The sequence below is a fragment of the Cheilinus undulatus genome, linkage group 4, assembly GCF_018320785.1.
Source record: "Cheilinus undulatus linkage group 4, ASM1832078v1, whole genome shotgun sequence".
In the NCBI taxonomy this organism is placed as follows: Eukaryota; Metazoa; Chordata; class Actinopteri; order Labriformes; family Labridae; genus Cheilinus; species Cheilinus undulatus.
In genome coordinates this window covers 43,622,867-43,637,533 of record NC_054868.1, presented here as the reverse complement: position 1 = coordinate 43,637,533, position 14,667 = coordinate 43,622,867, and the positions used below count along the sequence as shown (strand labels likewise).

Below are 14,667 nucleotides of genomic sequence, written 5' to 3'. Positions count from 1 at the left end.
AGCAGTATAGATCAGACTTTACTGCCATTCACTGTGATCTCCATCCCCTCACACTTTTAGCATTTTTGCTGTAGCAAAAAATACCATCTTAATATGATGTGAGCTAAGCAGATACACACACACACACACACACACACACACACACACACACACAAATCAAAATAATTGTGAAGCAAATGTGTTAAACTTTGATCTAAACTCCAAAAAGGGTGTTGAAAATTTGAAAAGAATATTTTCATCACGTATGTGATGAAAAACGACAAGCTTGTTGAGAGACTATAAATCTGCATTCAACACAAGCAGCAGCTGTCTGAGTGATTCTGGAAGCTCAAGTGTCTCTGCACTCGGCCAAGCTGACATTTTGCAACTGCCACCCCACTTCCTGTTGCGGAGGCGAGAACTCCTGTCAGATCTCTCAGACTCTTTCAATGCCTCCACTTGCTTCTTACTTGCAGTAATTTGTCTGTGTGTCTGGTGTTTTCTTGTGCCTTTGAAACATCCATTCAAATAAATGACATTACAAAGCATGATTCATTGTAAATGGGGTGTTTGTGGTTGTAGTCTGCATGCAAGTATTTAAAATTTTAAACAAATAAAGAAAGGATTGTTTTGTAAGATCCTTCATGCTGACTGCACACATAAACTAATTTTATAACGACAAGGGCTCATCAGCGTTAAGCACAAGACCTCTGTGTGCATGTAAGCAGCTGTCTGTTTATCAGGACTGGGAGGAAAAGGGGAAATCAGCTGTTTCCAATGAGGAGCTCTTACTCACTATAATGCATGGACAGCACAATTTTAAACAGAGCAGTCTTAAAACATACCTGAGTTTGGGTCAGCTTAATACTCTGGATGTGAGGGAATATTAACAGACTGTCTTTTCTTTGGACAGACTTTAATGAACCCCGGTGAACTCCCACACCAAATACCTGGAAAGAAGAAGAGTTATCATTAGAAAAAAGGAAGTTTCAAATTTAAATTTCTAAGAAAAAAGCTAAAAAAGCTGCTAAATAACACACCATAGGGATTAATATCAGAAAATGAGCCAAATTTAAAATGGACAAAAAGGGTCTCAGATGAGGCCTGATGGTTTAATGTTTTGAAATCTGATGTTTTTTGTGCTGCTGGGCCTATGGTTTATTTACAATGAACTTCAGGTCACTGATTTACCCCTAGAAAAATGAAAAACTTAAGCCTTTTTTAAATGCACATTGCTGTTCAACACATAAAAAGCAGTTTGACTTCAGGGAAGATTGTAAATCTGTGCAGGATTCTGGGGCTCCATTCCTGGGTTAGCTCTCACTAAATCCCCGCTCAGGTTCAATGGGGATGGACAATGACAGATGCTAGAAATTGGGGGGGTTAATCTATTATCAGATGACGTAATGGCAAACACCACTGGAGCAGAGTGTCTTTGCCCTACTGTGCACTGTCCAAAAATACAACTTTAGAATATCTGAAAACCCACACAGCTTTGACGAATGGTGTCAGTATTTCCTCTGAATTAGCCATGCAGCTACCAATACTGCTGCCCTGCATGGACCCAGGACTCAGGACAAGGGGGAGACTGAAGTTTCAGGCATGTGGCAAAGGGGCTCTTAGCAGGAAAAGTGTCATAGTTTGATGTAACAGTAATAAGTAGTCTTAAAGTGAGATTTACAGTGAGATGAACCTTGATTCTGACAGCTGGGATGGGGAAGGGTCAGGCTTTGACTGCAGGGACAGAGGGATGTGAGACTGGACCAACAGAATGATTGCTCAGCTGTCTCATCCCAGAATCAAAATCCAGACCTGACTGGCTGTAGTTATCCTCAGTGCTTTATTTCTGACATAATTCTCTGCTGTCAAACTATGCAACTTTCTCATCTGATCTAAACAGTTATGCCAGCTCACCCACTACATTCCACGGGTAAGAAACACAGAGCACCTCTACAGACTTTGAGGACTTATGGATTTGCAGGATTTTCTTATGCCGATGTTTTAAAACATTTTTCATGCTTTCTGACTCTGTAATTTGTGTTTGCAGCAAGTTTAATGTTAATAGAGTTGATGTGGCTTTATGCAAATTTTTTTTTATTTGCATCAATTTTCTCCACTTCAGCTTGTTTCAGTTATGGCTTTGCTATCGACATTTATACGTGCTTTTTGATTAGCAGTGGCTCTGAATGGCCTGCACATTTTGTCTTAATGTAAGTGTTTCTGGCCATTGCTGATTAGCTTTTGTCTTCCTGTTCACCATATCCAAGTAGCTGAAAAACTTGGCTTCTTTATTTACAGCTTTGGTAAATTTGCTGTCTAGTGTGATGTGTGAATGTACTTGACACCTGTGATCTGTCACAGATCCAAATTACATAGTGGAAAGTAGGGAAAATTGTTTTAACTGTATCATAAGATCTGGGTTTTATGGTTTTTATGGCCACACCAGCAGCCCAGAGATAACGACTTGCACTGTAAAAATGATAGATAAACAGGAGGATAAAGGAAACTTGACATATCTTTGAAGCATGTGAAGGGAGTGGCACTGTTAAAGGAACTATCTGCAGGTCTGGGTGTGTTTGTTTGAGTACATGATACACTCTGGCACAGTTACAAAGTTGGACGACTAAATCACAACATATATTTCAAATTCTCCTAATGGCAGTGTTGTTTGTTTATAACATGCTGCCCCAGAGGTACAGTTTTCCAAGAGTAAGTAGTTTAGTTCTTTCAATTTAAGCTAAAAAAAAACAGATAAAAACTTGATTGAGGATTTGAAGAACATATCATAGACATTACTAATGCCTGCAAAATGTTCTACTCTGAAGAGGTAGCACAACCAGTTCAGGCAGAATAACAAGAAAGACTACAAAACTGGAGGCCAAGTAAGTACAGGGGATAAAGCAGTTAGAGGCATGTGAATGCAAATTACCAGACTGTATTTTAATGATTCTAGTAAAACAGTGAACAGGCAGAGGTCTCCTGAGGTGAAGCAAACACTCTACCAGTGTCACAATAAAAGCTGAAGAGGACATACAGTTTTATGAAACTATAGTGTTTTATGTTAAAGGCTACAGCAAAGAACTTCTCTTTTTCTTACTACAGACCACACCGCTACCCAACAGTCTCAGTTCCTTAATCTGAACTACATATGAAAATTTACATCCATTACATGTGGTTTCCTGGCATTTATTTAAAAAGAAACCCAATTTGTTAAGGACATTTGAACCACATAATGGCTTCTATTCTCCCTGCATACATATAAGGACCACTGCAGTTGAATCTAAACTTTGCACAAAAAGTAAGGAAATTTGTATTTGGTACATTATTTCTTTGTTGTAACAATGCTTCTTGACAACAAATCTTATACTGTTGTAAAGCCTGTTTATTTCCCTTTTAAATGGTGCCACATTTGTAAGGAACATGCATTTGTGGGATGAGCAGCAGAGTTGAGCATGTTGGTTGCGCCCATTAAAAATTTGCCAAATCTTCTCTGCCAATGCCAAACAGCTTACTCTGCCATTGACTCTTGTTTGACATATTGGCAATTTAACAATTTATTAATTTAACAAACAGGAACCTCAGTTTCGTGTGAAAGAACCATACACAGCTACAACAGCCTGGCACCAGCCTCCTTATGCTGGCCATCAGCCTGGTCACACTGCTGTGGGAGGGCATCTGATTCTTCAACCAGCAGTTGTCGCATGTCAGCCAACGTGGTTGTGTTGGTCACTCTGGCACGAACAGCACGCCCAAGCTGATCCCACAAGTGTTCAATGGGTTGAGGTCAGGACTGCTGGCAGGCAGGACTGCTGGCAGGCAGGACTGCTGGCAGGCAGGACTGCTGGCAGGCAGTCCTGACCAACGACATTATATGCACTATTTTGGTATTGCCAGATATTAGCTTAAAAAGTTATTATGGGTATTGACAGATGTGATTTTCCCCCAACATTTACAACTCATATATCAGCTGTAAACACCAACTACAAATAGGTTGGTGAGTTTTAGGCAACAGACCAACATCAGCTCAAGCTCTTTTCTTTGTTCATCCTCATTCCTTCAATTTTAAAGTTGGTTCTAAGAACTGAAGTTTGTTTCTTTTTTCATCCTTAAACTTTAAAGTCTGTTTTAAGGACTGAAGTTTCAGGTCTGAACTAGATTTTAACACTGGTATCAGCTAAAATGAATTTGTAAACATCAGCCAATTCAGTATAAACAAAAATTTACCATTGTACATCCTTACAAAACCAAATCATTAAGGGATCTTGTGTTTTATTTTCTTTTTTGTATTTGTATTTTTGTAATTATTTCTCCATGATTATATGATAACTTTGTTTTTCTTGCGCTTTCCTTTCGCATGTTCTCTGTTAGAAAGACAGAGTTTGATATGATAATAGTTTGGTTTGTCTGCAGATAAATTAGCGGGGAAAGTAGCATCTGTTGCATTATAATCCAATTTCATCAACACAGCGTTCAGTGTGAAGTGTGTTTAAATGAAACTGACCTGGTATGAGAGCAGCCCATGGGCTGATGTGTTTATAAATAATGTGTTTTCTACATTGCCCTCCTCAGACGGGAGGAAAATTAGTTTAAAAGATGTCTTCCCTCTGGGTGGGATCACCTAGGACAGGACAGGAAACAGGAGTCAATATTTCTGACATGTTCACACATAACAAGACATCAGTACTTATGATTTATTATGCAGAACATGAAGACACACACAAACACTTACTCTTCTGTGAAAGAAGGGTACGTAAAAATGCCTGCTGGATGTAAACATTGACAGCAGTGTCACAGGAACTTCCTGGCTTGGGTTTTGTATATATATGGTTTCAGCTCTTGCCAACCCCAGTGGCCTGTGAAGACAGATACATCAGCATTTGAAAGAAGAGTCTATCAATGAAGCATTTAGTCAAAGAGCTCCACAGCCAGCTGAGACATTTAATAACTTAATCTTAAGGACACTAAATATTCCCACACTTACATAAATGAGCTTATTCACGAGGCCTAGATTCAAATAGATCCTCCTGCTGCTTATTCAGAGCATCAGGAGTGGAGCAGATATGCTGGTTTCAAGCTAAGGAAGCAACATATCTCCATGCCACATAATGACTGTGTGTCACAGTGTAACTAATGAAATACTGACTGTACAAATGTGCAAAGCCAGTAAACAAATTCACATTTTATCTAGGTTAAGCAGAACTTTAATCCTTTTATTTAGTTTGAATAAGTAAGAGATTAGCCTGGTAACTCGGTCACTGCAATGAGTCACTGAATAATCACTGCTTTGCATTTTGTTATCTTTAGGAAGAAAAGAAGTAATTTGTCTTTTTGACAATAGAGGGCTTACAATGTTGACTTCTTTATTTCAGAAGTTAAAACTAAAACACAATAAGAAACAAATAAGTAAATAAGAAAGGTTTTAAAAGACTCCTAGTTACATCATAAACAAACTCAACCTACTTTTACAGCTACTCCAACCAGTCCACATTCTTTTTCGGCGTGGTGATACCCAAGCAAATGCAACCCATTCATCCATCTTGCCCCACCTTTTCCACTCACATCCAGGTTAACCAAAATGTATTATTTAATTATATGTCTATTTTATTAAAATACACATCTGTTTATGACCTCATGTTCTAACTGCTTTGCTCACATAGGTACAAATAATGACAAGGTCTTTAATGAGTACAAGTATTCATAAAGGGTGTTTTATTAATCATATAGTACTGACTCATGAAGACTGGGTTGTGCTTAAATGTGGGTTAAATTACAAGTCAACTGTGTCTCAGAGATAATCTTTCATAATGTGAAGTACATACATGGCTCAATGCAATCATATTTGTATTCATTTTGATCTACTAAGAGTCATAACAAGAACAGTAAGCTTTAATACATGCACTCTGACACCGAAGCCCTGCAGCAAATGCTGACACATTAAAGCTAATTGTCTGACATTAAGACCACACCAGAGAGGTGGTTGTACCACATTTTAACAGCTGCATTATAACACAAACATTGTAAAGCTGTCTCTGGCCGTGTTTGTGTTAACACTCAAACAATCCTGTACAAGTGTTTTTTTTTCTGTCTTATAAAAGAAGATACATACAAGATCACATTTTCTAGCCATTATTTGTCATCAGCAAACAAAAGGAAAATGATCTTATTAAGCGTCAGTGAATTAACCTGATGTGTTTGTGGTCAACAGACAATGCAAACAAAAAAAATCCTGACATCACTTGATTAATTTCAGTCCTTATCCAACAAACAAAACTGTATACTGTACAAGACCTACATTTGATGTTAAAATATAGATTAATAATTAAAATGCCTCATGTTGTGTTTTGTCTACATCTTCTTTCATGTGGTAAATAAGTGTGTCACTGTAATTTATTGCTTGTATTTCAAAATGTTGAGTGTTTGAGATCCATTAATGCAGGCACTGCAGATTTTGTAAATTAAGCCAGTAATCATAGTAAATAATCCATCCAACCATTTTCTCGAGCTTATCCAGGGCCTCTAATTTTGACTGCTCGAGCCCGCGATCTTATTCTTTTGGTCACTACCCAAAGCTCATGACCATAGGTGAGGGTTGGAACAAAGATCGGTACAAATTGAGAGCCTTGTCTTCCAGCTAAGCTCCTTGTTGACGACAACGGCATGGTACAATGTCTGCAGTACAGCAGATGCTGCAGCAATCCGCTTGTCAATCCCCAGGTCCATTCTACCCCCACTCGTGAACAAGACCCCAAGATACTGGAGCTCCTTCACGGGCCAAATAATTATGATCTTAATATGGATTAAAACTGTGATTAGGACTTTTACTAAGCAGCCCTAATATTGTGTGTAAAGACAACATAAACCCACCTGGTGCAACACAAACATGGATTTAAAATATGAATAAAGGAAAAGTACTTCAGAAGAATCTTTGAAATGTTGACCAAGCGCTTGCATATACTTGTCTTTATAGTGCTGTGATAGCAAAAATTTGGTCAGCATAACGCAAGATCTATCTGACTGGAAACATCAGACAGGATAGAAGAGTTTTATTTCTATCCTACCGTGGCTCTTTGACTAATGTGCAACTATTGCAGACTTCATCAACCAGCTTCCATTCTCCAGTGCAGAGAGGTAATGCATATAATACAGCAGTCAGCCTGCATGTTGTGCCTTTAAAGTGAATACAGTGAAAAGTTAGAAGCCAAGAAGCCAGGTTGAGGAGAAACCCTGATATAATTAGTCTGAAACTTCATGGTTGCCTGTATGTCATTGAAAAGAATGTGCCAATGAAAATCACTGGTAGTACGTTCTCATTCTATTAGTTTTCAAACTTAGGATCATTGAAGAAAAAAAAAAAATGCAGAAGTGTGCAAACGGCTTTAATTTCACTGCATATGCTAAAGAGCAAAACCCATACATCAGCATCAGCAGGTTTTTTTTTAGCATGTATGAGCTGTGAGTCAGTTTCATTACAGAGATAGTTTTTCACAATTCAGGCTCTAAAAAAGAAAAACATCACTTATTCTTTATTGTGATTAAGGTATCCATTTACAAGCGATTAAGATAATACTTTTAAAAAACTCACTTTTATAAATGCTTCTATTAATACATTCATGACCTTTTTACTTTTAGATTATTCAGTGAGGTGTTAACTGAAGCATCTTTCACTTCCTGTTTGACAGTGAGAGTTTGAGTTTACTTTCACTTTGGGCAAATAATATGCCCTCTGAAAAAGTTTAACTCAAGAGATAAAGAGGTCTGAATACAGTGCACACATTCTATGTAATGTTTTTGCTGGATAACCAGAGAAATGTCTAGAATTAAATGCCATACAGCATGTCATTAGTGGTTTCTCGTCAGGGTATACATACTTTTTCCAAACACTTTTAAAATACAGCCTGATGTATATAAGCTATTGGTTCTAGGGGTGTAAGGGTACGTGTATTTGTACCGTACCATACGGTACGGGCCTCTCGGTACGGTACAGACGTGTACCGAACAAATACATGTGAAGCCAAGCTCACATACAGACAGAAAAGCAGAGGGCAACTCACACTGTCCTGGCAACCACAGCAGACGACAGCAAAAGCCTGAGTATTCCCAGGTAAAAGTGTCCTGTTTAGGAACACTTCGTTGACCAATAAAATACAACAGTGGACAAAGACAACAACATTGGCGCTGACATTTTTCAGCAGCTGTGTCGCTAAAAGCTCATCATCCAGTGGACCAATCAAAGCATTTGAAAATGCTCCACTCAAGAACGCCGTTGTTAGGAGGAGGAACAACAAAAAGTCTCACCAGCCAGTTATGAATTTTCTATTCTTTAAGATTGGTTTTTTTTTTATGACAATTGTGCTCTGGCTCTGTGAAGCAAATTAACTTTTCCTTCAGCTATCAGCCTCAGAGGAGGACTCCTTCATGTCTGCAGCTGTGTCATAGGTAGGCATAAGATAGGCTGTGAAAAGCTCTCCAAAATTTTGTAGTAGGTCCCATTGGTTAAAAAAGTAATCCAGTGCTGAAGTCCGTGTTGAAATCAGCAGGAAAGACGCTAATTTACAAATTTAACAAGCTAATGAACGGCTGTATAATGATGCATTCAAGTTGGCTGGGAAATTTTAGTGTTTAAAGAATGGGTATAAATATGTCAATATATCAATTTAAAAAACCTAGTAATTCAAAAATATATTTATTTATTAATATTTTTAATCATTGAAGAACTTTTGGAAGGAGGTTGCTGCATTATTAATAATTTAAATGTAATTTAGACAGCCTATGTATTTTAATACAATTCAATAAAAAAAATAAAAATTAAATTTTATTTATTTGCTTCAATTACCGTATCGAAAATGTACTGAACAGTGACTTCAAAACAGTGGTACATACCGAACCGAAATTTTTCTGTACCGTTACACCCCTAATAGGTTCATTATTGAACTCCAGCAAGCCACAAAGAAAAGCATACTCTTGCATCAGCTACATCTCTATATATTAAATATCCAGTTTATTTATTAGTGGTTTATGTCTTATAACCTGTAAGTGACTTTGTGATGTTGGAGTGCATTCCAGTAGTTTTAACACACAGGATTTCAAACCAAACCTTCAGGATATTTTACTCATGAATACCTATGATGTAACCGGACAGAATGATGACGTCTGTTCCCACAGTTTAAACATTAAAAAAGGACACAACCAGCTGACTCGTGGGACTTAGGTCTCATATTTCTATTCTGATCTTAACTTTAAATTTCCTGAAGCAATCTTCCAGCATGCAAATATTTTTCCAGTACTTTTGGTCATTTGCCTGCTTTCCACATTCCACAACTATGGAACAAAACACTACAAAACAGACGCTGCTAGTGACTGTTTGCCTTTAAATCAGCAATGAGGACTGCCTTCCAACCACAGTACTACAAGTAATGTCTTGGCTGTTTTGGGAGTATGGAGGCAAACAGTGAAGTTCTTAACCCTTCTGACTGGGGTCAGCCCTCTCCAGTATGTGTCTAGATGCTGGGAAAGGAAACCTACTGCCATACTTGGATATCCCATCTGTATTTAAGGCTGAGGGGCCCCCTGCCTTATGAAATGTTCCCTTTCTGTAGCATTTATCACAGGTCACATGGGCAATACTGTTAATTTTATTAAAATGAAACTAGTATACTTTTTAAATAAAGACTGAGAGGTGTTGGATTTAATTTTTTAGGCATGTATAAAAGGATTTTGTCATTTAAGTTCAAAATGTCTTACAGGTAGGTTTGTAATGAAATGTAAACCAAAATGAGGAGGGAGAACAAGACTTACTGCGTCCCAAACTCCAACGCTGGGGGCTGAAATTGCAAGGGCCTCCCATTCTCCCCTGTATATGGAGAGGAGCTGGAGGAGAAAAGAAAAGAAAGAAGAGAAAAAACATCAGCACAGTATTTATATCTCTCTAGATGTTCCTGCATTTCACCAACACTTTAAGGCAGGAACATTGTGTCCCTTTTTCCAGCGGGGCATGTGACAGTTCACATGGATGAATGTACAAACAAAACTATAACTCCCTCCAGGATGATTCTCTAACCACTCACTGCCCTATCAGACAAGAAAACAGGGATGAAGCTTGCAGAAAAACAGATTACTATCATTAAAAAGGGGGGTCTAGGACTAGATAATATAGACCTTCACTTTTTAAAGGAAGCACTTGCATTTGAAAGTCCGCTGTAAACAGCAAAGATGGCACTCTTTTGAATACCATATGGCTTTAAGGTAGAGTTATTATAATTCATCTAACTTTTTTTTAACTTGAATTTCCTTAACTAGCAACTGGCCCACAAATAGGTAAAATAAATATTTCATAATATAAATCATCACAAGGTATGAAGTCTTTTGCTCTGCAAAACATGTAAGCACTGTTGAATATAAGACACAGTGGATTTCAGAGGTCAAGTTGTTTCTCTGATTTCTCTGTGCTCGTCTCCACAGAAACACACTTAGGTTAGTGAGGCAGCTAGCTGGGCTTAGGTTCATGGTGTTGGTGCAAACAACTGAGCTTTTGGGGGACAGTGAGAGCAGTGATTTGTTTCTCTGTCTAATCACATTTCTGTGGTCAAGGTAGGAGTGTGTGTGACACAACAATCTTAAATTGTGAGGAAATGGTGTATTGATGATTTTCCAAAGCCTGATTTATCTAACTTTGCAGCTCTATGCTCGTCCACCCCTCCCCTTCTGAATCCCGACATAGTGGAGACTTACGGCTGAAATTAAAAATTAAACTTAACAGTCAGCCCTTAAAAAGAACTATAACTGAACTATATTGAACTGCTTAATGGTTTTCTAAACTGTCAAAGTGCAAAAAACATTTATTTGCAAAATCAGCAGTGTGCAAACTTTTTGATAGAGATGGCACCCTAAATTGTTTACCAAGAGTCAAGCAGGCAAGAGGAGATTGCAGATTTGCAGATCTGATCCTATTTCTATAATAGTTACAGTTGATATCATGATCATTATTTTTTAAAACATCATCATTAAATTCAATGCATTCATTTACACACAATTCATCATGCTAAAGTGGTGGAAAAATGCACATACTGGTTGCATAAAGCAGATCAGAGAGCAGGAGAAATGTTTGGTGCTTAAAATATTTTGGGAGGAATGATGATGGAAGCAATAAATGGCAAATAATCAAATAATTCATGCACTGACCAAAAGGTTGTCACAGAAGAAAAAGAAAAGAATAAACCACTTATAAACCAAGTATTTGTGAAGTCTAAACAGTATTTGAGCATCAAGTCTGGGTTGTTTTGGTCAGTAACTTAGAAATTTGCCTTAAAATCAGAAAGAAAAATATATGATTAAATCCAGATAGTGATCTGGCCATAAAACAAATAGATCAATATCCTATAAACAACACAGAAAATTTGTACCAATGGATCCAGTGGTTAGCTCTATCTGTGAAGAATAAACTAATAGTCTCATTGGCGGTAGTGTTGTGAAATGAGGCTTGCTTAGTTAAAGCAAGAAGAGGTGTTTGAATGATCTGATGACAAAGCCATGTTCCCTTTTGTAGTGGGAAGCTGTCCCTTCTCTTAATGATAATAGTGTTTAGCTTCTACACAGAATGGTATTCCCCTCAGCGAGATACTGAGCTGTTGTTTAAAACAGAAGCAACCAAACATCACAGATAAGACACTAAACTCTTTTCTCCAGTCTTCCTCTTGCAGCTTCTTATGGAGCTCCTCTGAGTTATCATTAATGGCCATGTGTTTGACATCATTTACTATAGGCTCTGTATAGTTCCCTTAAAAGGAAAGAAGCAGCTAATTTGTTGGTGTGGCTGGTGCTCCATTCAGTTTCAGCACAACCTACATACACGGACCTTTAACCAGATGCCCGGATGTCAGTATTTATATATGAAAATGCAGTTTTATAGAAATGCAATATCAAAAAAGGGCTATTTAAAAAAAAAAACACTGCAGCATGTGTATGCAGTTATGCATAATGTTTGTGTATTTTGATAATCCTGCATTTTATTTTGGAAAAAAACTGAACATTGTTGATGACGTCCCCTTTGTAGGGGCATTTAGTTTCTTATAAGGAAAGTCCTATTGACTGAAATGCTGCTGTAGGATCTTCACGACCCTAAACCTGAAATAAGCAATCTGATATTGGACCATGTGAAAAACACAGTGACTTCAGGATAATCCTTTACAGTAGAGGCTGTTCACATGTTCTAATCAAAAATTTTTGCCTCTGTTGAGTTAGCAAAAAAGGTCTGATAGCTTTACTCATGTAAACAAAATAGAACGATAAGTTAATGCTGGAATGGCACTCTGTGTAAAGGTGAATACATTAAGGGATTTTTGTAAAAAAAAAAAAAAAAAAAAACATATTTGATGTGACTGTAACAAAAAAAGCAGACCAGGGCTAAAAAGACTTCTGATGATTTTAACTCATTTACATGACATGGAAGAGTGCAGCTCACAATGCTATGTAATAAATGTAAATGTTAGGGGGAACATCTGAGAGGATCGTTTCCTGTTTCAGCAGTAATCGTGTTTCCTGATTCCACGTAGGGGTTCTTCATCCTTTTCTTGTCATAAATTCCCATATAAACTCCATATTTGGGTAAACTCCATTAGAGACTACACATTGCTTATAGTCTATGCAAATTAACTTGGCTTATTACAGAAAAGAAAGATTATTATGTAAACGATATCTGAGTGATCTCAGTTCAACCTGTTGATAGCGAGGAAAGCCAAAGTCTACAGGAAGACAGGCATGTGAATCTTCTGCTGTGGGGAGTGTGGTTAGTGTTTACTCTGATGTTTTTCTGAAGGAGGGACACAAAACTACAAAATCTAAATATTGTACTATTGAAAATTGGGCACATACAACATTATTAATATGTAAACTTTCATTCAAGAGGTAAGAAAAAACTTCACATGAAGGGTTAAAGGTTTTAGAGGCGTTCCCTCTGCAGAGGAAAGATAAAAATGGTAACCACTTGCTGTTTTTTAACAGTACATCCATTCTGACCTAGATCACTTTCTGAGCTGCAACTCAGTCTAAGGAAAAAGAAGGTACAAAGCAGTCAAAAGCTTAGACATCAGATATAAAATAGCAAAGAAGAAATTCCCCCCAGCAAACCGTTACCTTTCTTCAGCTGTGGCAAATCAAATCTGCTAATTTTTTTCCTTGGTGCCCCAGAAAAGCATCAAGAGAGGGAATTTTATAAAAGGAAAGCCCTGCTTAGTCATCATAAAATAGCATCAGTTCAGGGCAGGCTAAAATGAACTGGTTTAATTATACATGCTGCAGCTTGTAACAAACTAATGTTGACAGACATACCTGCCAGAAATGATTTTTGGCAATCCTACATGTATTCAGATATTCTTTTAAATGTTTCTGGAGTCTACGAGTGTTTCACTTTTTGCATTCTGAAAATTAAAATCATGCACTTTGAGAGTTTATATGCTAAGTCATGGTTACAGGAACAATGTGCATCACATGTCCATCAACATTTCTAATATTAACAGGCACCTTTAGCCAAAAATGTATAGACAAAGGATATGTTTTCACTGAATTAATCATTTTTAAAGCTGTCACAATGCAAAGACGATGCAATCCAGATGAACCCAAAGGCTGGAGATATGTTTACTGTTACTGTTGCGTACACATGTGCATGATGGCTTCCACACATCACCTGTGTCTGTTCAGCATGTCTGTCAAACAAGCTGGTGGCAGACAAATTCTGTTTCCAAAGTTGGCATTTAAACCTCCAAAACAATGAAAATAAGATCTGTTGGTTCAATATATGACCTTGTAAACTGGTGACTTTCAGCTGAGTGCCACCCTGGCTGTGTTTGTATTAGTTTAGTTCTTCATTAAATACAGATCTGATGAGTATACTTTGTCTTTATAATGACAGAATAAACAAGGAGACATTCAAGAAGACTATTTTCATCAGCTGCTGTTATGATGACAACTACAAACACAGTCAGCTGAGACTCACCAGTTAAGGCAGTCACTGATTTAACAGCAACACTGGGACTGCTACGTTTGTGTTGCCATGTGTGTAGTTTACATCCCACACATTGCAAATGCATCACAAAATAGAAAGTATAAATCTAGCCAAAAAACGATCTGAAAACACAAACTATCAAGTCTAAAAGTAGGTAGTGATTAGTGATCCGACTTGCAGGTTAACTCACTGTACAAAATGCAGTTACGGTCTATGATAGAACAATACAGCAGTAACTGAAGAATGCAAATGCTCCTTAAAAGATAAAGTGCAGGATAAATGTATTTATTTACTGCACTTTGGTCTTATTTTTATCTGTTGTCCTACCTACTCTCTCAACTTTTTTCACTGCTGTCAAACATTGACTAGCTTTCATTTCCTTCTTGTATTCCTGGTACTACTACAGCACTTCTCTGGCCTATTAAATTTCATAAACCTCATTCATGTCTTAAGCACCATGAAAAGTCAACAGTAGTGACATGGCGACTCAAGCTTGCTGAGAAATCTGTCTAGAATGCCATTTTTTTCACACCTTGCAAAAGCAATTTGACGACTGTATCACACAGGTCTGCTGCTGAGCTACAACCATCACTTCAATGTGTAAAATGCTTATTTTTCTTAGCAACTTAACCAGAAGTTGTAATGGTAATAGAGGTTTTAAACATTTTAGTTGCACCCCAGTGAGTAAAAAA

General features: G+C 37.5%; 1 protein-coding gene across 2 annotated transcripts in view; it reads right to left on the bottom strand.

Annotated features, from left to right (window-relative positions):
• The window catches only part of tmem131l (transmembrane 131 like), a 46,867-nt gene that overhangs the window by 19,330 nt on the left and 12,870 nt on the right, over positions 1-14,667 (bottom strand). For both annotated transcript variants that reach the window (XM_041784945.1, XM_041784946.1), the window contains exons 4-7: positions 9,775-9,846; positions 4,709-4,832; positions 4,481-4,597; positions 825-929 (exon numbers count right to left, since the gene is read on the bottom strand). In XM_041784945.1, coding sequence (XP_041640879.1) covers positions 825-929; positions 4,481-4,597; positions 4,709-4,832; positions 9,775-9,846 — 418 coding nt within the window. The remainder of the gene's footprint in view (positions 1-824; positions 930-4,480; positions 4,598-4,708; positions 4,833-9,774; positions 9,847-14,667) is intronic.